The 25,910-nt window shown below is 44.8% G+C and overlaps 2 protein-coding genes across 8 annotated transcripts in view; one reads left to right on the forward strand and one right to left on the reverse strand.

Annotated features, from left to right (window-relative positions):
• The window catches only part of DGLUCY (D-glutamate cyclase), a 168,288-nt gene that overhangs the window by 42,169 nt on the left and 100,209 nt on the right, over window positions 1-25,910 (forward strand). Inside the window, exons 12-13 of one of the 2 annotated variants that reach the window (XM_068254588.1) lie at window positions 1,979-2,130; window positions 4,573-4,731. In XM_068254588.1, the coding sequence (XP_068110689.1) occupies window positions 1,979-2,130; window positions 4,573-4,713 (293 nt within the window). In that variant the 3' untranslated portion in view covers window positions 4,714-4,731. Of the gene's footprint in view, window positions 1-1,978; window positions 2,131-4,572; window positions 8,350-25,910 lie in introns of those variants that run through there. The other variant, XM_068254587.1, reaches the window with a different exon arrangement.
• Window positions 19,832-25,910, reverse strand: part of GPR68 (G protein-coupled receptor 68) — a 53,913-nt gene continuing 47,834 nt past the window's right edge. For all 6 annotated transcript variants that reach the window (XM_068254595.1, XM_068254593.1, XM_068254597.1 and 3 more), the window contains exons 2-3: window positions 25,812-25,881; window positions 19,832-21,159 (exon numbers count right to left, since the gene is read on the reverse strand). In XM_068254595.1, coding sequence (XP_068110696.1) covers window positions 19,986-21,089 — 1,104 coding nt within the window. In that variant the 5' untranslated portion in view covers window positions 21,090-21,159; window positions 25,812-25,881 and the 3' untranslated portion in view covers window positions 19,832-19,985. The remainder of the gene's footprint in view (window positions 21,160-25,811; window positions 25,882-25,910) is intronic.

A 25,910-nucleotide genomic window follows, 5' to 3' on the forward strand; every position in this document is an offset into this window, starting at 1 on the left:
TCATGTACTGACGCCATGTATATGAGACAAGGGTCATAGCGTACAGGTTTTCCCCCGGCGATGGAGAGAAGACACTAGGAGGTGTTTGGGTGGTGGTCAAACTGCAGCTCAGGGGCTCATGCACATGCCTGTGCATATATGAAACCCACAATCTCACCAGTTTTTTTTTTTTTTTTTTTTTTGGTAGAATACCCAAGCAGCTCAGGGTGACCAAAAAAACTTAGGTATAGGGGTCTAAAAGAGACCAAAAAGCCCTCCTACTAAAAAGCAATGCTTAGTGTTCTAAGCCTTCTTAAAGCAAATTCAGTAGTGGTGCATTGTGGGAAATCACAGTTGCTCACTTAGAGCTGAATTATCACAAATATCTTCTGTTTTAAGAAGGTAAACTACTTTGAGCATTTCTTTTTAGTAGGAGGGCTTGTCGGTTCCTTTTAGTCCCCTATACTTTCCTAGTGGTTTTGGGCCACCCCTAGCTGCTTGGGCATTCTTTAGTACTGGTCCAAGCCCTATCCCATAGAGCAATATCAATCCCTGCCATGCACTGAGGAGGACCAACAGTCCAAAACAGGCTGTCTGCATGTTGGGTTGCTGTGGCTCTGTATACCATATACAGTGGGTTGCAAAAGTATTCAACCCCCTTGAAGTTTTCCACATTTTGTCACATTACTGCCACAAACATGCATCAATTTTATTGGACTTCCACATGAAAGACCAGTACAAAGTGGTGTACATCTGAGAAGTGGATCGAAAATAATACATCATTCCAAACATTTTTTTACAAATAAATAAATGCAAAGTGAGGTGTGCGTAATTATTCGGCCCCCCTGAGTCAATACTTTGTAGAACCACCTTTTGCTGCAATTACAGCTGCCAGTCTTTTAGGGTATGTCTCTACCAGCTTTGCACATCTAGAGACTGAAATCCTTGCCCATTCTTCTTTGCAAAACAGCTCCAGCTCAGTCAGATTAGATGGACAGCGTTTGTGAACAGCAGTTTTCAGATCTTGCCACAGATTCTCGATTGGATTTAGATCTGGTCTTTGACTGGGCCATTTTAACACATAGATATGTTTTGTTTTAAACCATTCCATTGTTGCCCTGGCTTTATGTTTAGGGTCATTGTCCTGCTGGAAGGTGAACCTCCGCCCCAGTCTCAAGTCTTTTGCAGTCTCCAAGAGGTTATCTTCCAAGTTTGCCCTGTATTTGGCTCCATCCATCTTCCCATCAACTCTGACCAGCTTCCCTGTCCCTGCTGAAGAGAAGCACCCCAAAAGCATGATGCTGCCACCACCATATTTGACAGTGGGGATGGTGTGTTCAGAGTGATGTGCAGTGTTAGTTTTCTGCCACACATAGCGTTTTGCATTTTGGCCAAAACGTTCCATTTTGATCTCATCTGACCAAAGCACCTTCTTAACATGTTTGCTGTGTTCCCCACATGGGTTGTGGCAAACTGGAAATGGGACTTCTTATGCTTTTCTGTTAACAATGCCTTTCTTCTTGGCACTCTTCCATAAAGGCCTAACTTTTCAGCACATTTTTGGTACTGAAAAATTAGGCTTATACGTGAGTGTATAAGGTAATTATAAGCTATAGGCTCACTGTACACCAGCAGTTCTGGATGTAAGCCTGACTACAGGGGCATAAAGAGATCATTCGCATATTCATTAGTGGTGCATTGTGGGAAACCACAGTTGCTCACTCACAGTTTAATTATCGCAAATACCGTCCTTCTGTTTTAAGAAGGCAAATTACACTGAGCGTTTATTTTTTTATATGTTTTGTGTGTATCCCCTGGCTTTATGTAAGTTTGTGATAAATGTCCCAGAATACCCTAGTAAGAAGCAGTGCATGCTTGGAAAGTATCACCTGAATTTTTTCTGTTTTCTGTGTTTACCTTTACACCTTAGCACTACTTGTTTTAGTGCATTGATATTTCTTTGTAATGATCTAACCGATTTAATCATTGTGTCTTCCAGGGGTGTCTAACTGGGGCGGGTATGCCGTGTCGTGCGCTCTGTATCTCCTGAACACCTGTGACATCCATGAGCGTTACCTGCGCAGAGCTGTCGGGTTCCCCAGATTGTCGGAGCGAGAGAGCTGGGCGTCGTCTTTGCCTTCTGTCAGTAAGGTGAGAGTCACAATACTCAACCCTGCTCTATACTGGGAGCATGGCTGCAGCATCCTGCTCTATACTGGGAGCATGGCTGCAGCATCCTGCTCTATACTGGGAGCATGGCTGCAGCATCCTGCTCTATACTGAGAGCATGGCTGCAGCATCCTGCTCTATACTGGGAGCATGGCTGCAGCATCCTGCTCTATACTGGGAGCATGGCTGCAGCATCCTGCTCTATACTGGGAGCATGGCTGCAGCATCCTGCTCTATACTGGGAGCATGGCTGCAGCATCCTGCTCTATACTGGGAGCATGGCTGCAGCATCCTGCTCTATACTGGGAGCATGGCTGCAGCATCCTGCTCCTATACTGGGAGCATGGCTGCAGCATCCTGCTCCTCTACTGGGAGCATGGCTGCAGCATCCTGCTCTATACTGGGAGCATGGCTGCAGCATCCTGCTTTATACTGGGAGCATGGCTGCAGCATCCTGATTTATACTGGGAGCATGGCTGCAGCATCGCCTACACTGTCTGACTGGGTGGTTGTACTGACCAGTTATTTTAATCTCCCTGGCGGTATGATTATTTCCAAATTTTAGGGTCTAAAAGTAGTGCAATTTTTTTGCGCACTTTTAGACCCCAAACCAAGACAAAATCATACTGCAGAGAGATCTGTGGCAGCCCCTGCACTTACTTCCCTAGGATCCAGCGCTGCAGTTCTCCCTCCATCCTCCGGTTGGCGCTGTAACCGTGTAGTGAGATCGCAGTCTGATCTCACCAGAGGGATCCAGAGCCTCCGGGGATCGGAAGGAGAATGTGCCAGCGTATGGATCCTGGTGGGGGTGAGTTATAAACGCCCGCTGCGTGTAGGCTTTGCATAGAGCTCTTGGCGGCTACTACGAGTCAGGCTCGGGATTACTGCTCCTGGCTTCTTTTTTTCCACCCCGAGCGGAGTTACCGCCAGTGAGGTTAAGTGAAAAAATTAAATGAAGCCCATGGTGGGCTAGATCAGTGTTTCTCAACATTTTACTGGTATGTACCACTTTTAAAACCCTGTGCTCACCAAGTACCCCCTAGCATAGTAAACATTATCACAGGTACCCCTTGACAAATATATATTTAATCGTAGTACATGATAACTGGTTCTAAACCATTTCCAAGCATTTACTATTGCTTTTAATCAGCTAAAATACTAATTTGGTGTTGTTAAAATAAGATTTATAATTTTCTAAAACTCTACATTTGTTATTCTTGGTTAAGTTTATCAAGCCTGAGTACCCCCTGGAACTATCAGAAGTACCCCCTGGGGTACACGTACCACGTGTTGAGAGCCTATGGGCTAGATTACCTCTTCCGTAGGCTCCTTATACCGCTTGTCTTTAGGCCTCTTTCACATTGCGACGTTAAAGTCGCACGTTAGAAAATTTTATAACGCAGACTAACGCACAGCAATACAAAGTCTGTGCGACATTCACAGTGCACACGTTGCGTTGTGTGTAACGTGTAGCAATATTTAGTAAGTGCTGTATGCTGTGCGTTTAGCAGTGCGTTTGCTGTGTTGTGTGTTGCACATGCTCAGTAAGGTTTATTTTTTAAATGTAACGCATGCGCCGTTTTCATTCCATCACTGTGCGACAAAAACGGAGCACCAAACGCAGGGCTAAAGAATGTACTATAACATCCAAGTTATAGTCTTTCAATGCATTGCATTAGAGGCACGTTATGCGACATTAACGTCGCATCAAACGCAACGTCCCACTGTGAAAGAGGCCTTAGGGTCACCCATTCCCGGGCTTCTAAAGGTGGACATACATCAGGCGACTTGGCAGCCGATAGACCATCCAATTTGATTATTATAATCAGATTGGATTAAAACCGGTGCTGCCAAGAGCATGCCTGATTAACGATGTGACCAATTTCGGGCCAAAATTAGTTGCATATATCGATTGGATGCAAGATGAAGGGCCGACATGCTCGATTGGGGGCGTGGCGGTAGAAGTGTGCGATATCTGGATGAGCAGCTAATGCAACGGAACTCCCAGCGATGTCCCACCTTATGCAACATGTGCCCCGTGCAGTATACTTTACATGTCATGTCTGCCCCTGGCTCTGTGCTTTGTCCTCCGTCAACATGCACGTGCCCCATGTCTTGTTTGGCGTATGCGTGTGACCGGCAGCCATGTGGGGCAGGTGGGCGGAGCAAGGAGCCGTCAGCAGACACCGGCTGGGGAATGCTGAGCATACTATTTCAGCCAAGCTTCTGCCTGGCCTTGTGCCAGATTTACCTGTGTTCCTCTTATAAATGTGAGTATTTGTGCTGCTGTTGTCCCTTCACAGGATTCAGTTTGCGTGTGGACAGAAAGCACACAGGCCACAGGCAACTTTACATATTTGGCCTGCAGAACCTGAGGACCGTTCTTTCTTCCTAATTTCTCATATTTTGTCTTTATTCCAAAAGGAGGAGAAGCTGCTGGAGATTTTGGTCCGTTATGGAGTCCGAAGCGGAAAGACTGGGAATTTAGGCATGGAGGTTGATGGTCTTACATTCTACAACACCCATTCTGACATGATCCGGAGTCTCCTGGATGTGACAGAGTAACCGGCAGCCAACCGCCAGGTCAGACCCTCCTTCAGAGCATTTATATCCGAGGACTGAACTTGCTACACTGCAGGCTCCATACCCAAATCTTATATTCAGAGCATGTAGGGGTCTACTAAACCTACATCATACCTCATCCCTTCAACGTTATCGGCAACCGCCCGCCAGGTCAGATCCTCCCACAAGGACTGAACTTATTCCACTGTCACCAGATAGCACCTCCCCCTCTCTACACTGCAGGCCCCATGCCCACATCCCATATTCACAGAGCAAGCAGAGGTCTACTATACCTACATCATACCTCATCCCTACAACGTAATCGGCAACCAACCGCCTGGTCAGATCCTCCTGCAGTGCATTCAAATCCAAGGACTCCTTCCCCTATCAGCCTCTCTGGTGAACTAATTCCCCTATCACCAGATGGCCTCCCTCTAAACTGCAAACTCCATACCCAGATCCATCTACACTGCAGACCCCATACCCAGATACCATATTCACAGAGCACGCAGAGGTCTACTATAAATACATCACACACCTCATCCCTACAGCGTAACCGGCAACCAACCGCCAGGTCAAACCTTCCTGCAGTGTATTCATACCCGAGGACTGAACTTATTCTACTGTCACCAGATAGCCCTCCTACACTGCAGACCTTTACCCAGATCCACCTGCACTGCCGACCCCATACCCAGATCCCATATTCACAGAGCACGCAGAGGTCTACTATACTTACATCACACCTCATCCCTACAATGTAACCGGCAGCCAACCACCAGCTCTGATCCTCCTGCAGTGCATTCATACCCAAGGACTGAACTCATTCCCCTATCACCAGATAACCCCCTCTACACTGCAGACCCCATACCCAGATCCATCTACACTGCAGACCCCATATTCTCAGAGCAGGCTGGTCTCCTGCACCTCATACATGGAGCACAGACTTTGTTTAGGGCCTGCCTATGTATCTGTTTGCATTTTGCATCTGATCTGCCTTTTTTTTCGGAACTCTTTGGTTTGACCATAAATAATGTGGGGGAAGCCTATAAACTTACCAGCATGCATAGCCTAAGTCACAGCTCAGGAACCTGTATGTGCAGCCATTCTGGTGCCTTAAACTCCGCCCCTCAACTCACACCCCCATATTAGGTAGGCTTCCCTCCTCCCCAGACTAGGTAGCCAGATTTTCCTCAGTATTTGGTAACCCTTTAACCTAGGTAGTATATGTTCCCCCTCCCTCCAAGTAAAAAGAGTCAGATGTGCCCCCACCCCAGTATTAAGTAGCCCCTCCTATAGGCAAGGGGACATATGGAGAGGAGAGCCGCCTCTCCTGCATAAGGTGCCTGTAGGCACGAGCCTACAGTGCCTCATGGGCGTGGCAATCACCCCTGCGACTCCTGCCATCGTAGGGGGGCCCAGAGGCTTTGGGGGCTCCTCCACCTCCCTCTTCCCAACCTCAAGTAGAGCCAATTATCAAAGAAACCTCCCTGTTTGCGCATGAAAACCGTGTGCAGGATCATGTGTAACTCTGCTGCCATTCGCCGGGTCCCAATCATGTGACCCACATGGGGTTCGTGGGATCAAGGGGGGAATCATGTTATCATTTTTGTAGGGGGCCCTATTAAGTCTAGTTACGCCCCTGCAGTGATGATTTGGATTATGGAGTGAAAACAGAAGGAGGAAACCCACCCAAACACAAAAACGAAGTATTTGCATCAGTAATCTAAGGAATATGGGACTTGGTGATCAATACCGAATAATTACTGTACCTTTTTAGTGTGACAGTGTTTTTCACTTTACGATATGGTTGCATCGTATACATATGTATGACAGGTTGTCTGATTTCGTTTTTGATAAAACTGAGAATAGTAAAAAATACTTTAAATCTAGATATGGGAATATGTATGCGAATCTTGTAATATAAAGAATATCTGATTCAGAGCATGTTATATAGCGCCATCTATTTGTGTCGGTCTTTGTCCATCTATCCTCTCCTCCATCCATCTGTCCATGGAACAAGGAACACTGCAGCGATCTCCTAACTCTGCTGCCCTCAGCACCAGGGAGATCCTTCTACTCGCCACTAGATGTCGCCATAATACTAGGTTTGGTTATAAAAATAAATAAAGATGAACTAACCAGCAGAGACGGTAATAATTTTGTTTTGTATGCCAGGGTCGCAACTACACATCAACCTCCCATTGTTCACACCTCTTCCCTTGGCTACCCCTAGTAACCCTCACAGCCTGGGGTCATAAAACAAATATGGACATTGTAATCTTCACACCCGTAACAAGTGTAGCCACAAAAACACCTGATCTGAAGCGTGGATACCTATATCAGAAGGAGTGATGTAGTATTTGGGAGCCCCCCGCAGCTCTGAGCCCCTCTGCAGTCGCAGGTCTGCTCCCCTGCAGTCATACCCCTGTTGTATGCAGATTTAAAGAGAATCTGTACTCTAATATTCTTACACTAAAAAGCATACCATTCTATTCATTATTTTCTCCTGTGCCCCTCTGTGCTGCAATCCTGGCTTGTAATTAACAGTTTTAGGCAGTGTTTACAAACAAACCAGCTTGTAATAGGCTCAGCTAAGCATAGTGTGTGAGTCATTCAGAGTGTGCAGGGGGCCTGCAGAGGGTGTGTATCGCTTCTACCAATCACAAGCAGCCCTGCACATTCCACACAATTAAGCCTTAGCCCGACAGACACGACAGAGGAAAGATACATTGATTTATTACAGAGACAGTGCAGTTAGGAAAGACTGCAGTAAGCCAGAGCAGATTAGAACAGGCATAGGAACTTATAGGATAGAACAACTAAGGCTGAAAAATGTGTTACAGAGTCTCTTTAAGGTAAATTGCATGCAGTTTGGAAGTGGGTGAGTACAATGCACTTTCGACTGATTTTGATTGGACTAATTCCAAGCTCCGTAAAATCTGTATGCAACTTTGGAGAAACTAGCTACCCATTAAACATCTCTATGTAGGAGGCAGGAACGAGAGTTGGGCCTTGGAGGTATCGCTTTCTCATTGATTATCATTAGCCAGTGTAAAAAAAAAAAAACTTGCGAAAAAAATCACACATGGAAAAAAGACCTTCCTGCCCTGGTTCATGCATTTGTATCCTCCTGCCTAGACTACTGCAGTGCCCTGTTCAAAGGTTCTGCGCCCCCTACAGCTAGTACAGAATGCTTCAGCCAGACTCCTAGCCAATGCCCCCCGCAGCTCACACATCACCCCAGTACTGCAAACTCTTCACTGGTTGCCAGTTAAATGGAGAATCAATTTTAAGATCTGCCTGCTGACATTCAAGGCTCTACACCACATGGGACCCAAATACATAGCGGATCTATTGGAACTTTATGCCCCTCCACGCACCCTCCGCTCTGCCAACAAGATGAAGCTGATTATTCCCAGGATACACTTAACATTTGGTGCTCGGGCCTTTTCCTACGCAGCCCCTACTCTATGGAACTCACTTCCACAATCCGTGTGAGAGGCTCCTTCTCTGGACGGTTTTAAGAAAAGACTAAAAACCCACCTCTTTTCCCAAGCCTTGGAGACTGTATAATGCAGGTTCACAGCGCTTTGAGTCCCCAGGGAGAAAAGCGCAATAAAAATATTATTGTTATTGTTATATTTGTAATTTCTCTTTTTCTGCAGATGATTTTACCACATGTAACATCTGATCAATAAAAAAAATCTTATAGTGGGAGCAGAGAACTTTACATTTTCGTGATTTGAAGAACACCTATATACCATTTGGATTATTGGAGGCGCCCAATTAGAATGATTGAGATATCTTCAAATTGAAGCAGATAATAAGAAAGATCAAAATTTTCTTAATAAAATAAGATTCTTTAAAAAATGAGATAAAAAATAATTTCATTTATTGATTATAAACAGCACTATGACAACGCGTTTCTCGGCGTAAGCCGCTTCCTCAGGTCAGGTGAGTGCCCTGCAGTATAGCTGTACGGATACACAGGCGCCTCTGATCCGTACAGCTATACTGCAGGGCACTCACTTGACCTGAGGAAGCTGCTTACGCCGAGAAACGCGTTGTCATAGTGCTGTTTATAATCAATAAATGAAATTATTTTTTATCTAATTTTTTTAAAGAATCTTATTTTATTAAGAAAAATTGTATGTTTCTTATTATCTTCTTCAGTTTGAAGATATCTCAATCATTCTAATTAGGCGCCTCCAATATTCCAAATTTACCTATTATATCCTACTTAGTAGGATTTTTTTTCGCTCTCACTTGCTAGGAGAGTTGGAAAAAACTTTTTTTCCAATTTTTTGGGAGCTGCGACCCGAGAACCTACGAGAAAAGGCAGAGTGGAGACGGTACTTCTCCACCTGCACATACGAGTGGTTGCCTCTTTGGATCAACCCACCTTTGTGAGTATATTTCCACTAACACTTTTTCACTCTGAACCAATTAAGAAGGTATCACACCAGACTGGGCTCCCGGTGGCTGGGTGTTTGTTTGCTTGTTTTTCGCCAGCTTTGAAACCTATATACCATTGTTCTTTTCTTTCGTCATAGGATTATGTTCACCTTCACGGTTTCTATGTGCTTTAAAGCTTGCGTTCAGCGGCCCATTTTTTTATTACGGTAAAATTGTAATCATTTTTGGCATTGCGCTTCTGTATTTTATATGCAAAGTACCTGGTTGGCTTGGAGCATAGAAGCTGCTTCCCCAGCACAGAGCAAATCACCTGACCCCGCCCACCTTTGTTCTCTGCATTGAACTCTTTGTGGCCAGGACTGCAGCTTCAGCCAGCAGCCTCATAAATCTGACAATAACGAATGCATATGATGTTTAGAAAAATATACAGCAGTTTAAAAATAAAACTATAGGGAAGAGACTTCTGCCCTTTCCAGATATGGCCCAGATGAGTTGCTATAGCTACAAACTCGTTGGGTGAAACAAAGAGGGTGACACAGCATGTGACATAAGCAATGGGGTCTTGTGATCATGACAGCGAGAGTGAGCCTTAGAGAGGAATGGCTGGCGACGGGGAGGAGCCAGTGTGCGCCCAGGAGGAGGAGCAAAGGACACACAGACATGTTGGTTTTTAAAAGGCAAGAGTGTAAAGCTGGCCATACATGCACAGATTCCTTTCTGACTTGAATCTGATCAGAAATAAATTGAATCCATCAATCTGCCGATTGCTTATTTTTTCACAATATTGATTTACAAATTGTTTAGTCAGTGTTTGACTATTGTAAAGTCTTTCCTCACCCTGATTTACATTCTGAAATTTACAGGACAACTGTAAGGAGAGGGATATGGAGGCTGCCATATTTATTTACTTTTAAACAATACCAGTTGCCTGGCAGCCCTGCTGATCTGTTTGGCTGCAGTATTGTCTGAATCTCACCAGAAACAAGCATGCAGCTAATCTTGTCAGATCTGACAATAATGTCAGCAACACCAGATCTGCTGCATGCTTGTTCAGGGGCTATGGCTAATAGTATTAGAGGAAGAGGATCAGCTGGGCTGCCAGGCAACTGGTATTGCTTAAAAGGAAATTAATATGGCAGCCTCCATATCCCTCTCATCACATTTGTCCTTTAAAGGGGGTGACATCTTTATTCCTGTCAGGTGCAGATCTGCAGATTGTTTACTGAGAGTTTCGAAGCCAATGAAAATAATACCTTGTCTCCCAGAATGCTCTTAGGTTAGAATTCTGCATAGCTAATCAGCCTAGACTAAGCATCACTTGGAGGGCGGGACTGCATACCAATATGCAGCAATATATTGATATAGGAAGTGTTTGACGCTTAAACTAATAATATTACTAAATTGTAGTTAAAAGTTACTGTAAAACTGGGTATCCTAAACAATTTACTGCATTATATTATATGTCACTACAGGGCCTCTTTAAATATACTTTTCTGTATATTCTTTTAGTATTTCTGATTGTTATGGTGGCTGCCATAGACAGCAAGGCTCCACAGCACCGCAGTCTGTTCTTTCTCGGAATCACAATCCCCACTGGTGGAATTCAGACTCCAGCAACTATTAATAATGCAGAGGTAACCACAAATGATTTGAAAAGGACTTCTTATGGGATAAGGCGTGTTAGATGTCGCTGCGGCGCACACAGCAGCGTCGGACAGAAGTTAATTCACGCCAAGTAGTTGTCCAGACAGTTCTGTTCGGAGTTCTGCAGCGCTGTTGTCTGTTCCCAGAATGCACTGCAAGCTTGGCCTAGTAATGTCAGGAAAGCCGCAGAAAGAAAGCAGAACTCTCTTCTTTTAACCTCCCTGGTGTTATGATTTATTCCGGGTTTTAACCACTTCACCACTGAGGGGTTTTACCCCTTGAGCACCAGAGCAATTTTCACCTTTCAGCGCTCCTTCCATTCATTCATCTATAACTTTATCATTACTTATCGCAATGAAATGAACTATAGCTTGTTTTTTTTAGCCACAAATTAGGCTTTCTTTAGGTGGGACATTATGCCAAGAATTATTTTATTCTAAATGTGTTTTGATGGGAAAATAAGAAAAAATGTGGGAAAAAAATCATTATTTTTCAGTTTTCGGCCATTATAGTTTTAAAATAATGCATGCTACTGTAATTAAAATCCTTGAAATTTATTTGCCCATTTGTCCCGGTTATAAAACCGTTTAAATGATGTCCCTATCACAATGTTTGGCACCAATATTTTATTTGGAAATAAAAGGTGCATTTTTTTCAGTTTTGCGTCCATCCCGAATTACAAGCCCATAGTTTATTAAGTAACAGTGTTATACCCTCCTGACATAAATATTTCAAAAGTTCAGTCCCTAAGGTAACTATTTATGTATTTTTTTTATTGTAATTAAAATAAAAAAAAAATAAAAAAAAAAATTTGGGGCGTGTGGGAGTTAATGAGGTAATTTGTAATGTAAAATAATGTATTTATATATGAAAAATGTTTTTGACTGTAGTTTTACTTTTTGGCCACAGTAATTTTTTGTAAATGCGTCCTGTAAGCGTAGGAAGTACGCTTACAGGAAGTGTAATGAGGTTGGGAAACTTTTTTCTTTCCACAGTGATCGCACAGCTTCTCATAGAAGCAGCCGATCATTGCTGGGGGGCTTAGATCAACGAAAGGGAACAGTTTTTCCGTTCATTGATCTCAGGGCAAGCGGGCGGCGTCGTGCACGAGCGCGAGAATGAGCGAGCGGGAGCGGTAGGGGGTGCGTGTATCTACGCTCCTGGTGGGGAAAGGGTGATAAAAGGAGCGTAGATACACGCACCGCTGGTGGTAAATTGGTTAAGGTCTAAAAGTGGTTCCATTTTTTCACTCACTTTTTGACCTTTAAAGTGTGAAAAAATGATGCCGCTAGAGTGATCTGCAGCAGCCCAGCACATCACTCACCTTCTGTGGATCCAGCTCTGCAATTCTCCATCTGTCCACCAAGTGGCACTCTACTTCTATAGTGACATTACCGCATGGTGGCACGTACATGCTGTCTGGTCACTGGGTACATTGTGTTGGAGAGAAGACAGGGCACAGGAGGAGGCACACAGGTGGATAGGGGAGTATACGCTATGCTGCAACACTCTGCACAGCCCCCGGGGGGGGGGGGGGAGCTCCTTTTAGATGGGGGAAACTGCTGTCGGGCCCATTGATCATCCTGAAAGTGAATGCCACTACCGCCATGCACCCAACTTCCCCCTTTCTAGCGAGATCTTTCCAGTCTGCATGATTATAATGATGATAGGTGGCTATTAGCAGGAGAAGATGCAGTGCACAGGAACGTGACTGAAAGCCTTCGGAATGCTGTAGCCCCAATTAAGTGTCCATGCTTGATTCAAAAAGAGAGAGTGGGCACGCACATCCAATTCAAAAGGGTCATTTATTTCACCATTAAAAGAGTACAAAAACGGCTACAGTGCCATAAGCAGGAGAGGAGTACAAGTCAGTATAGGGGTCGATAGCTGTTTCACGCCAAATGTGTGTGGCGCATCATCAGGACAGGATAGGTGGCCAAGTTACAGTATTTAGAAAATCAAGTAAGTTTATGGGCACCTTAAAGTGAACCAGAGACTAAGCACCCTCATGTATTTCACCATATATATCAGTGGGAACATTAGAGAAAACACTTACCCTGCTCTCTGTTTCATCCTTCACTGCTCAGCCTGCTTGTTATCAGCCCTGACACAATCCCTGACTGAGCATTTAGTCTGGCTTTGCTCAGGAATCATTATAGCTGAGTCTGTCTTCTCTTTTCAAGCCCAAGTCTGCCCCCTTCTGGCTCTGCTTTCCTGTTCTGTATATTTGCAGCATCACAGAGAGCTGTGATGAGATGGGAGGAGCTGCTAATGTAAGGGTATACAGTATTGAAAAACGATTTTTTTTTTTTAATTCTATATTTGTTAGTCATAAGAGGTTTTTAGAAATGGTGATTTCACTTTGCACACAGCCCACTAAATAATATGCTTTTCTGATAAACTGTGTTTTGCGTGGCGTTATAGTAAAAAAAAAAAAAACAAACAAACAGGGATTTTTATCTGATTGCCATCTGGAGTCGGGAAGGAATTGTTTCCCTTTAGGGGCTAATTGGACCATGCCTTGTAAGGGTTTTTCGCCTTCCTCTGGATCAACAGGGATATGTGAGGGAGCAGGCTGGAGTTGTACTTTGTTCTCTGGTTGAACTCAATGGACGTACAGTATGTCTTTTTTCAACCATAATAACTATGTGACTATGTAACTATGTAACCGGAACACCAGAGCGGCGAAAATACCAGGTGTAGTATTTATTTTGTAAAATCTGTCGGGGGATATGTTTATTTTGTGCCAAAGCGTTCATCTCTGATTTCCTTTAGGGCCCGTTTCCACTAGAGCGAATCCGCATGCGTTGTCTGCATGCGGATTCGCATAACCAATACAAGTGGATGAGACTGTTTCCACTTGTCAGTTTTTTGGTGCGTTTTTCTGTGCAGGATTTTTCTGCACGGTAGGGCCTGCAGAATTCGCCTGCGTGTGGAATGCAGGCGATTCGCAGGCAATGTATTTAATAGGGGAAATCGCACATGCGTTTTTTGCTGCGATTTCGCACTAAAACTAATGTACATTGAGCCAGGCAGTGACATGGTTAAAATCGCTGATAGCCTGCCTATGCGAAATCGCGGCAAAAATCGCATGCGGAATCGCATCCGCATGCGATTTTGTCAGTGGTGGAATCCCAGCGATTCGCACCGCACTAGTGGAAACGGGCCCTTAAAGTGTACCTGTGGTGAAATAAAGTGCCCCAAAATGGGCTTGCGCAGTGCGTCCGTGCTTGTTCTCATACAGGCCTCGAGCTTCAGGTGGTCTCAACGCTGGATCGGTGGTTTGGAGGAAGATGTGGGAAGCCTTTGGAGGATCAGACGCTTCTCTCTACCGAAGTACGAATCATATTTTTTTTGTTTTCCACAATTATTCTCACTGGTTTGCATTGAGAATTACGGCTATAGCCGTGCTCAGACAGTAATTTGGGCCAAATTACTATAAAAACAGCATAATTCGGCTGCCAGCAATAGGCAGCCAAATTACATCTTTCCCCACTGTACCCACGGTGACCTGGAAGGGGAATAATAACAACGCTGGGAATTTTGCAGGAGCAGGATGAGCTGTTTTTCGACTTCACACTGCTCCCACAATTCCTGGCGATGTTTTTGGCATGCAGCTTTAAAATCCTGGCCCTCATACTACAAGGAGGTGGTATAAATGGGCAATCAAGATTGGATGTGTGTACGCACCTTAAGCTTACACATGCCATCCTATTGCCTTCTGCGGCATTCCAACATGACAGGACAGCCGTGTAATGGAAACTGTCGGGGATCTTGGCAGAATAGTGCGTCCGACCTTCCCCAGCGTGTTGTATAGAGCGCCGACGTGTAACGTGACAGGATAATGGAATTGCTGAACTGAATGTAATGTAAAGTACACACCGATCCATTCCGCATGTTCACAGGGAAGGAATGCAAGATCAGGGTGGCCTGCTGGTAAAAGAAACCTATATGAGTGTGTATATATAGACGTTAATATTCTATATATATATATATCATTAGTAGGTGTCTTTAATGAAGGTCTTTATTTTCTTTGTCACTATATGAGGTGGCCTGTAATATAATTATTTAGATTGCAGTCTGGATTTTCCCTCCTGTCTTTTGCCCGCGGCCATCGCCAGCGTTTGCGCACACATTATATACAGTCTTCCGCTAATATCCTTCACGGCTTTATATATGATGGGATATACATCAAACGGGACGTATCGGATGCAGCATTTCCTATAATAAACCTCTGAGAAGGCACAGAGTCTGTATTAGCAGAATACACAGTAGCTACGGTTCTCCAGTAAGATTTGCTGCATTTGTTGTACGGGTTGCCCCTGGTTACCAAACGAGACAGGGACTGTTGGTTTGTTCTTAACCTGAATCTGTCCATAAGTCAAAACACAGCGCAGTCTCTGTACCACCCCTGTCTCTCCAGTCACCCCCCTGGGTCAACTCTGCTCCCCTGTGCCTTCAGCATCCCCCTTTGTGCCACCCCTATTAGGAACACTATACTAATACTGGTAGGGCCTCCCTTTATTAGGAACACTATACTAATACTGGATAGGGCATCTCTTTATTAGGGACACTATACTAATACTGGACAGGGCCTCCCTTTATTAGGAACACTATACTGATACTGGATAGGGCATCTCTTTATTAGGAACACTATACTAATACTGGGCAGGGTCTCCCTTTATTAGGAACACTATACTGATACTGGATAGGGCATCTCTTTATTAGGAACACTATACTAATACTGGGTAGGGCTTCCCTTTATTAGGAACGCTATACTAATACTGGGTAGGGTCTCCCTTTATTAGGAACACTATACTAATACTGGGTAGGGCCTCCCTTTATTAGGAACACTATACTAATACTGGGTAGGGCTTCCCTTTATTAGGAACACTATACTAATACTGGGTAGGGTCTCCCTTTATTAGGAACACTATACTAATACTGGGTAGGGCCTCCCTTTATTAGGAACACTATACTAATACTGGGTAGGGCCTCCCTTTATTAGGAACACTATACTAATACTGGGTAGGGCTTCCCTTTATTAGGAACACTATACTAATACTGGGTAGGGCTTCCCTTTATTAGGAACATTATACTAATATTAGGTAGGACCTCCCTTTATTAGGAACACTATACTAATACTGAGTAGGGTCTCCCTTTATTAAGAACCAGGGCTGTGGAGTTGGAGCAATTTTTGGGGTACCTGGAGTCGGAGTAAAAAAAAATGTTCCAACTCTGATAAAATGTTCTATTTCTCAGATAATAGTCATCATTAATAACTTTTTATATACAGTAATAGCAGTACTTTGTCTACAAAAACAAAATAATAAACGAATCAAAATAACTAACCGCTACTTGTGCTGCTACAATAAAGCAGTCAGGGGCGTAGCAATAGTGGTTGCTGCGGTAGCGACCGCATCGGGGCCCTTGGGCCAGAGGGGCCCCAAAGGGCCCTCCCTCAAATTCATTATTAGCTCTCTATTGGTCCTGTGCTGGTAATAATCACTTCTATAGACACTTTGAATAGTGGTAATCATTAACAAGCTGTTCCCCATCCCCTTCTTGCACCTCTGACACTGTAGTTGTCCTTGGCAGGTTTTGGTGCGCCGTATCAATTGTTATGTATAGAGTGCTTGAGGGGCCCCAATGTAAAACTTGCATCGGGGCCCACAGCTCCAAAGCTACGCCACTGAAAGCAGTCACCACATTTGGAAAGTCAGACACATAGCTGATTGTGTACACATGAATCTTTTAAATGTAATAACAGTTGCTGTAGGAATAAAGCCCGATAAGTAGAGGTGTCACTAGTAGGGATGGTCAATGAGATGGAAATCATTTCTATGCAAATGTATGCAGCTTGAATATTGGCCAATCATATTCCACCTTTTACAGGTTTTGATTGGTCCATTTTCAAGCTGCATACTATCCAGTTCGGCCTATCTGGACAAACTTTCTTGTCCAGATAGGCTCTGCTGCTGCCGCCGCCGCGTGGTTCGCGCGATCAGGCGTGCGCCCGCCGCTAGCCCCCTGATCAGTGAATGGAAATATAATTCCCATTCACCGATCTAAATCCCCCGGAGAAATACTGACGCTTTCTATCCAGAGAGCGTGGTATTTCTGCCCCCAGGAAACATCACCTTCTTCTTTTTAATTCCTGGATGCGAGATCGTTCGCATCCAGGACTTTTTTGACTGTGGCCATCTTGTGGCCAAATAGTAAACTGCACCCACATACATTTTTTTATTAAAAAATTATGTTATTTTACATGTAAAATTAGCAAAATATACTACCCAAAGAAAGCCTGATTAGTGGTGGAAAAAACAAGATACAGATCAATTAATTGTGATAAGTAGCAATAAAGTTATTGGCAAATGAATGAATGGTGAACGTTGCTCGGATACATGAGGTTTTCGACACTGTGGTGCTGAACCGGCTATTAGGAACACTATACTTATACTGGGCAGTACCAAAGTCAACAGTGTGTTCACTCTTAAAGGGTAACTTCAGCCTAAACAAACATACTGTCATCAAGTTACATTAGTTATGTTAATTAGCATAGATAGGTAATATAATCTCTTACCCACTCTGTTTTAAAAGAACAGGCAAATGTTTGTGATTCATGGGGGCTGCCATCTTTGTCATGGGGGCAGCCATCTTTTTGGTTGAAAGGAGGTGACAGGGAGCATAAGACACAGTTCCAACTGTCCTGTGTCCTGATTACCCCTCCCTGCTGCACACATTAGGCTTCAAATGTCAAATTCAAAATGTAAAAAAAAAAAAAAATTGCACCAAAACAGCAGAACGGGAACAACAAAATCAGAAATCCCATCGTGCTTTGCACAGCATCAGGGGAAAAAAGCCCGGGCAGTTTTCTTCTGTGCAGTAAAAATGAGGCTTGTATAAGAGAAACAAAGTTCTGATGCTGTGAAACTGTTAAAGAAACACCTGGCCTTTTCAGTGCTGCTGAGTCAATTTTTAGTCCGGAGGTTCACTTTAAAGAGACTCAGAGTACATCTCATGGGCATGCCTTTAAGACTCCGACCAGTACTGCAAAGTAGATAAAGATGAATACCTTTCTGTAGCTTGTGCTCTCCGTCGTTCTACACCAAATAGCTTTTGTTCGATTTCAATTTAAAAATTGCGGCTGCCATCTTGGATATGTTATAACTTCCAGGTCACCCCTGTCTTCTCTCTAAGAGAAGTGCATCACTGAATGAAGCAGGAAGAGGAAGTGACACGCACGGCCATTGCTAGAGGCTCCCCCAGAGGGGTCATAGCACGACTTTGTTGGAAGTCGTCTGTCTTAAAGGCATGCCCATGAGAGGTGCTCGGTGTTCCTTTAAATAAATTCAGAATTTTTACTCTGTAAATATCTAAAAGTGAGTGAAGGCAAGAGATGGGCCATGAGGTGTTAAGAGCACCATCTTGCATACAAATTTCATGCAAATTGTTTGCAGCTGGGAAAATGGCCAATAAGAAATAGCAGGAAGTTGATTTCATTTTCCCAATTTCAAGTTGCATACAATTTGCATGCGAGGTTGAATTATTAGCATCTCATTGACTATCTCTAGGGAAGACCTTAAAGGACCACTATGGCGGAAAATTTTCAAATTTAAAGGGAATCTGAAGTGAAAATAAACTTATGATATGATTTGTATGTGTAGTACAGCTTAGAAATAAAACATTATGTGTACGTACTTTAGCTTATCTTTTTTTTTCTTTTTTGGATATGACTATATTAAGCAATTAAAAATCAAACAAACGATGATGCAAAACGAACCCAACACAAGAGGGCTTCAGTGAAGCAGAGTGATAGCGTTGGGTACAGTACAACATCAATTGTACGCTGAGTTTGAAAAAAGAAAAAAAAGAAGAAAAAAAAGAAATAAAACATTAGGAGCAGAGACAGAAGTCTAATATTTATTGTTTCCAGTACAGGAGGAGTTAAGAAACGCCAGTTGTTATCTATGCAAAAAAGCCACCTGAGCTCCACTACTTTCAAAGTGGCAGAGAGCTCTGTCTTCTGAAGCTTATTATCTCAAGTGTCTGTCACTGTATTTTGTTTTTCTGCAGAAGAAAGTTCAAAAGTTCACAAGACTGCTCTGTAGAATCATTCAGAATGCTGAGTAGCGTGTAAACTGCAAATATTAGAGAATGATGCAATGTTATTAAAAAAAAAAAAAAATAATATAATATATATATATATATATATATATATATATATATATATATATATATATATATATATATATATCTATCTGAAAATAAAAAAATGATACTATTTTCTTTGGTACTGATGTTCTAGTAATTATCCGTACTATACAACCAATTCATTATATCATTTTTTTTTTTCGCTTCAGTGTCACTTTCAAATACCAGAAAACACATAAATAAAAAGTGAAATTTTTCCAGAGTAAAACATGCTATAAATTACTTTTCTCCTATGTTGCTGTCACTTCCAGTAGTAAGTAGTAGATTTCTGATGGAACTGACAGGTTTTAGACTTGCCCATCTCCTTATGGGGGATTTTCAGGGTTTTCTTTATTTTCAAAGGCACTTAGTGAGCGGCAGTTGCTCAGTCCACCTGTCAGAATAGTGTGCAAACTGGTAGAAGGGGCAACCTGCATTTTTGTATAGTTCGTTTCCAGCGAATGCTTTTGTAAAAAAAAAAAAATGAATTACTGAGAATCCCCCATGAAGAAATGGACTAGTCAACATCCTGTCAGTTCCATCAGATTTATACTGACTACTGTGACAGCAACATAGGAGAAAAGGTAATGTATAGCTCTTTTTACTCTGGAAGAAACATACTTCTCATTTGTTTGTCTTTACATGTATTTTAAATTGTAATTTGTTTCATGATAGTGGTCCTTTAAAATTTGCCTGATTGGCTGGTATGGCCGCCATTGCTCTTCTGATTGTTTTGATCCACTATTAGGCCTATTCTGAATGCAAAATGTTTGGTTTCTTGCCTGAGTTTATTTTTGAAAGGAAGCTGGATAAATAACCAAAGGTTGACCACGAAAAATTCCACTCAATTTATAAATAAATAACAATGTTTGAATTCATTAATACTTTATGCACAAAACAAATATTTCCAGTACATGCTCATTTTTCGTTTTTTTTTTTTTTTTAAAACCACCTATACACTGTATGACCCCCTCAGCGAGCAAGGATATTTTTTTGCAGTAAAGTGCGTCTTGGGTTGTCTGCTATACACTGTCTGTGGGAGTTTCCTCAATTCCGTTTTCAACTCTAGCTACCATTTGTTTGCACAGGATGGAAGTCTCTGTCTCTGCAGTCACGGGTTTGACTCTTCCAGCCTCTGCGTTAGATGCTTCCGTAAAATTCATTTCATAAGAGTCCTTTGCTCCGACCCTCAGACAACTCATGCAAGCCACACATGAGTTTTTGAACCTCAGAAAGTCTTTGTAGGTGTTTTCGCTGGCGAAACAGTACAACGCCGGGTCCGACACACAATTAAAGGTGGTGAGAAGTAAGGAGAAGTGGTAGACGTTGAATATTTTCGAAGCAAAGTCACAGTTTTTCTCAAACAAGCTTCGGACGACCACCAGGATGTGGTATGGACCAAAACACACCAAGAAGATCACCACTGTACTGAGGACCAGCTTCTTGATTTGAAGCTTCTTCCTGGTCTGCGTTCCTTGGCTGTTTCGGACCACTTTAAAAATCCTACAGTAAGAAAACAAAAGCAAGAAGATGGGGAAGAGGAACCCGGCAAAGAAGCGGTAATAGTTAATACTGTGCTCCCAGGTTTTGATGGGGTAATGTTCAAAACAGACTATGTGGCTCTCTGGGTCTTTGCTGACCTCTCCATGCTCAAAGAAGATATAGCTGGTCAGTAGCTCCTTTACCCAAATGGCAATGCTGACCAGAAGAGCGGTTTTCATCGTCCTGAGTTTATGGAACCTGAAAGGATGGACCACAGCGAGGTATCGGTCAACGGAGATGCAGCACAAGAAGGCAATGCTGATGTAGATGTTCTCATAAAGAAGAATTCCACAGATCTTGCACATGACCTCATTGTAGGTCCAGTTGTCATGCTGGAGGACATATTGGAGCCAGAAAGGCAAAGAGAAGATGTAGAGAAGATCAGCCAGGGTTAGGTTGACCAGATATATTCCCAGCTCGCTCTTGGCTTTGATCTGTATGTAACCATAGTACAAAGACAAACAGTTGGCGGGCAGACCGATGACAAACACAATCACGTACACGACCGGAAAGAGGGTCTGGTGTATGGTGTGGTCGATGGAGCAATACGTGATGTTGCTTTCCTCATCTGTCCCGTTCTGCATGTCTGTATGGTTCAGGGGTCATAGCGTAGCTTTTGAGCTCTTCAGTAGATTATGATATAGCCTGAAGGACCTGTGGAGGAAAAATATGAGAGGGAGAAATGTTGACCAGTCTTTGGGAACCTAAATGAAAGACAATGGTGTCTCCTAGCAGACAGATGGTTGTTTTTCTTAGAGAACAACTGAAGTGAGAGGAACATGGAGGCCTTCCATTCCTGGTTTATTTTTAAAAATGCATCTTCCCAGGATATTGTGGTAATTGTAAGTAAACAATCACTGTAAACAATCAATCATTGTAAGGCCTTGTACACACGCCTGACTAAAGTCAGCTGAGGCGGTCATTATCAGGCATGTGTATCACACCCGATGACCCACAACGCCCAACACACAAGCAAACCAATGGATGAATCTACTCAACCCCAGCAACTCTGACCCCTCCCCACCGATCCAGTTGTTCGCGCCGCTCCTCCTCTGCCATGTGACGTCACGCATGTGCCGCTTGTCGTCCCTCCGTTGTCCCCTGCATTGCAACACAGAGAGTCATGAGTTACACAGCTGACACACGTGTGTGCAGCAGGGCTCAGCATTATCACCTGATCATCAGGTCCTTATCCCGACAGGCTTCATTAATTGTAAATGTGTATGAGCCCTAAGCCTCCTTAATCCCACGGCCCCATGCAAAATAAATGTGGTCTCCCTCCCCCTAACACTTACCTCATTTACTCACTGGACCCCACAAAAGCCACCGATGATGCCATAATGCCAAACTGGGGTATCTGTCTAGTCCCCTGTTGGTTTCTGGAGGCATGCCACCATGTCTTAGCAGTGTGCCCCCGTGGGGCTTGTGCAACCCCCAGCAATGTAGGAAGTTGCAAGTATGCTTGGGGCATGGCTTAGGGGTTGTTGGGAGGGCATGGGAGGAATCGGGAAGGTAACAATTAAATCCAAAGCACTTGGCAGTGCCTCACCTTTGTGCCCTCTCAAGTCACATGGTAGGACCAAGTGGTCCTGAAGATATAGACCCTGAGAGGTGTGTAGGAGGGAGGCACCTAGGAGAAAAATCAAGAAAAAAAGGAAATTGCATATAGGCCAAAAGGGCATAGATGAATGACTCCTGTGTTAGAAGATATCTGTCCGAGGAAGCACTTGTTGGCCCTCCCCCTACGATACAAGCAGACATCGCCCCAGAGTCCCTCCTCAGCAGAGATGGTCAAGGATATGCTAATAATTCTGGTTTGCATGTAAATTAGATTTGGCTTGGAGCCAATCAAAATACAGTAGAATCCCGGTTGTCTGGAACTCCACTAAACAGCAGTCTCAACCAACCAGTACAAATTGCCAGCAGTACTCACAGTGGGGAAAGTCAACTTCTCGGCTGTTTGTGGACTCTGCTGTGCTTATAGACTGGGTTCCACAGCTCCTCAAAGGTTAATATACTTTCAGTAAGGCCTGGAACCCACTTGCAGTGCTTTTCTAAGCCTTTTCTGAGTGCTTGTGATTTGAAAAGCCCCTGCTAATATAATGTAATGCTCTGGGTGTGATCCCACTTGAGGGATGTGATTTTATAAAAATCCCCCATAGCATTGCATTAGCAAGAGCTTTACAAATCACTGGTGCTTAGAAAGCGCTGCTAGTGGGTTCCAGGCCTTACAATATTGTAACATTTAAAGGATACTACAACTGAAGAAAAGAAAGGTACGGTGGCTAGGGAGGGAAAATTAGATTCTTATTGCCTCTCTTGTTCCCTGCCGTCAGCCGCCGGTCTTCTATAGATGCCGGTGGCTAACCCGGACATACTGCCCCGCTTCTGCCGGCGCATAATTTCGGCAGAAGCAAGTTCATTTCCCTGGCTCCTCCTTCCGTGGAGCGCAATACGCTATGAAGGAGGAGCCAGGGGAGTGACGCGGTGAAGAACGGACATACTGCGCATGCGCGGCGCAGTATGTCCAGGTTAGAGGTCAGGAGAGTCGTCCCGGACACCGGCATCTATTGGAGAAGACCAGAAAGTACACTTTTTCGGCATCAGCCCAACCCTGTCAGTGCCACATTACCGGGACTCTACTGTAGGCAGGAAATACATTTAACTGGCCCGGTTACAATCTGTATACAATTTGCATCAACTTTGCATGGAAACTGGAGTTGTTAGCGTCTCATCGACAATCTCTCTGTCCTGTTCAGCAATACCAGTTTCATGGCAGCCTTGCTGGTCTGTTTGGCTGCAATAGTGTCTGAATCACACCAGAAACAAGTATGCAGCTAATCTTGTCAAATCTGACAATTATGTCAGACACACGTGATCTGCTGCATGCTTGTTCAGGGTCTATGGCTAAATGTATTAGAGGCATGGGATCAGCAAGATAGCCAGGCAACCGGTATTGCTTAAAAGGAAATAAATATGTCAGCCTCCATATACCTCTCACTTCAGTTGTCCTTTGGAGAAAAAAGAAAGGAAGATAGTGCAAGTAACAATATGTCTTTGTTTGTCACACACACATTAGTGTTGGGGTGTCTGTGTAGTGTTAGGGGGTCACACAGGGGATGGCTTACCTGCAGCCGGTGTTGTGACACATTAGTGTTGGGGTGTCTGTGTAGTGTTAGGGGTCACACAGGGGATGGCTTACCTGCAGCCGGTGTTGTGACACATTAGTGTTGGGGAGTCTATGTGCAGTGCTAGTGCTAGGGGGGTCACACAGGGGATGGCTTACCTGCAGCCGGTGCTGTGACACATTAGTGTTGGGGTGTCTGTGCAGTGTTAGGGGGTCACACAGGGGATGGCTTACCTGCAGCCGGTGCTGTGACACATTAGTGTTGGGGAGTCTATGTGCAGTGCTAGTGCTAGGGGGGTCACACAGGGGATGGCTTACCTGCAGCCTGTGCTGTGACACATTAGTGTTGGGGTGTCTGTGTAGTGTTAGGGGTCACACAGGGGATGGCTTACCTGCAGCCGGTGCTGTGACACATTAGTGTTGGGGTGTCTGTGCAGTGTTAGGGGGTCACACAGGGGATGGCTTACCTGCAGCCGGTGCTGTGACACATTAGTGTTGGGGTGTCTGTGCAGTGTTAGGGGGTCACACAGGGGATGGCTTACCTGCAGCCGGTGCTGTGACACATTAGTGTTGGGGAGTCTATGTGCAGTGCTAGTGTTAGGGGCCACACAGGGGATGGCTTACCTGCAGCCGGTGCTGTGACACATTAGTGTTGGGGTGTCTGTGTAGTGTTAGGGGTCACACAGGGGATGGCTTACCTGCAGCCGGTGCTGTGACACAGTGTTGGGGAGTCTATGTGCAGTGCTAGTGTTAGGGGTCACACAGGGGATGGCTTACCTGCAGCCGGTGCTGTGACACATTAGTGTTGGGGTGTCTGTGCAGTGTTAGGGTCACACAGGGGATGGCTTACCTGCAGCCTGTGCTGTGACACATTAGTGTTGGGAGTCTATGTGCAGTGCTAGTGCTAGGGGGTCACACAGGGGATGGCTTACCTGCAGCCGGTGCTGTGACACAGTGTTGGGGAGTCTGTGTGGTGTTAGGGGTCACACAGGGGATGGCTTACCTGCAGCCTGTGCTGTGACACATTAGTGTTGGGAGTCTATGTGCAGTGCTAGTGTTAGGGGTCACACAGGGGATGGCTTACCTGCAGCCGGTGCTGTGACACATTAGTGTTGGGAGTCTATGTGCAGTGCTAGTGCTAGGGGGTCACACAGGGGTGGCTTACCTGCAGCCGGTGCTGTGACACATTAGTGTTGGGGAGTCTATGTGCAGTGCTAGTGTTAGGGGCCACACAGGGGATGGCTTACCTGCAGCCGGTGCTGTGACACATTAGTGTTGGGGTGTCTGTGCAGTGTTAGGGGGTCACACAGGGGATGGCTTACCTGCAGCCGGTGCTGTGACACATTAGTGTTGGGGTGTCTGTGCAGTGTTAGGGGGTCACACAGGGGATGGCTTACCTGCAGCCGGTGCTGTGACACATTAGTGTTGGGGAGTCTATGTGCAGTGCTAGTGTTAGGGGCCACACAGGGGATGGCTTACCTGCAGCCGGTGCTGTGACACATTAGTGTTGGGGTGTCTGTGTAGTGTTAGGGGTCACACAGGGGATGGCTTACCTGCAGCCGGTGCTGTGACACAGTGTTGGGGAGTCTATGTGCAGTGCTAGTGTTAGGGGTCACACAGGGGATGGCTTACCTGCAGCCGGTGCTGTGACACATTAGTGTTGGGGTGTCTGTGCAGTGTTAGGGGTCACACAGGGGATGGCTTACCTGCAGCCTGTGCTGTGACACATTAGTGTTGGGAGTCTATGTGCAGTGCTAGTGCTAGGGGGTCACACAGGGGATGGCTTACCTGCAGCCGGTGCTGTGACACAGTGTTGGGGAGTCTGTGTGGTGTTAGGGGTCACACAGGGGATGGCTTACCTGCAGCCGGTGCTGTGACACATTAGTGTTGGGGAGTCTGTGTGCAGTGCTAGTGTTAGGGGTCACACAGGGGATGGCTTACCTGCAGCCGGTGCTGTGACACATTAGTGTTGGGGAGTCTGTGTAGTGCTAGGGGGTCACACAGGGGATGGCTTACCTGCAGCCGGTGCTGTGACACATTAGTGTTGGGAGTCTATGTGCAGTGCTAGTGCTAGGGGGTCACACAGGGGTGGCTTACCTGCAGCCGGTGCTGTGACACATTAGTGTTGGGGAGTCTGTGTGCAGTGCTAGTGCTAGGGGGTCACACGGGGGTGGCTTACCTGCAGCCAGTGCTGTGACGTGAGGTTCGCTGTGTATTTGTAGTCCTCCTCTGCAGCTCTCTGTCGGCACCTGGAAGAAGAGCAGAGATTTTCCGTCAG

This window comes from Hyperolius riggenbachi, chromosome 9 (genome assembly GCF_040937935.1).
Source record: "Hyperolius riggenbachi isolate aHypRig1 chromosome 9, aHypRig1.pri, whole genome shotgun sequence".
NCBI classification, from domain to species: domain Eukaryota; kingdom Metazoa; phylum Chordata; class Amphibia; order Anura; family Hyperoliidae; genus Hyperolius; species Hyperolius riggenbachi.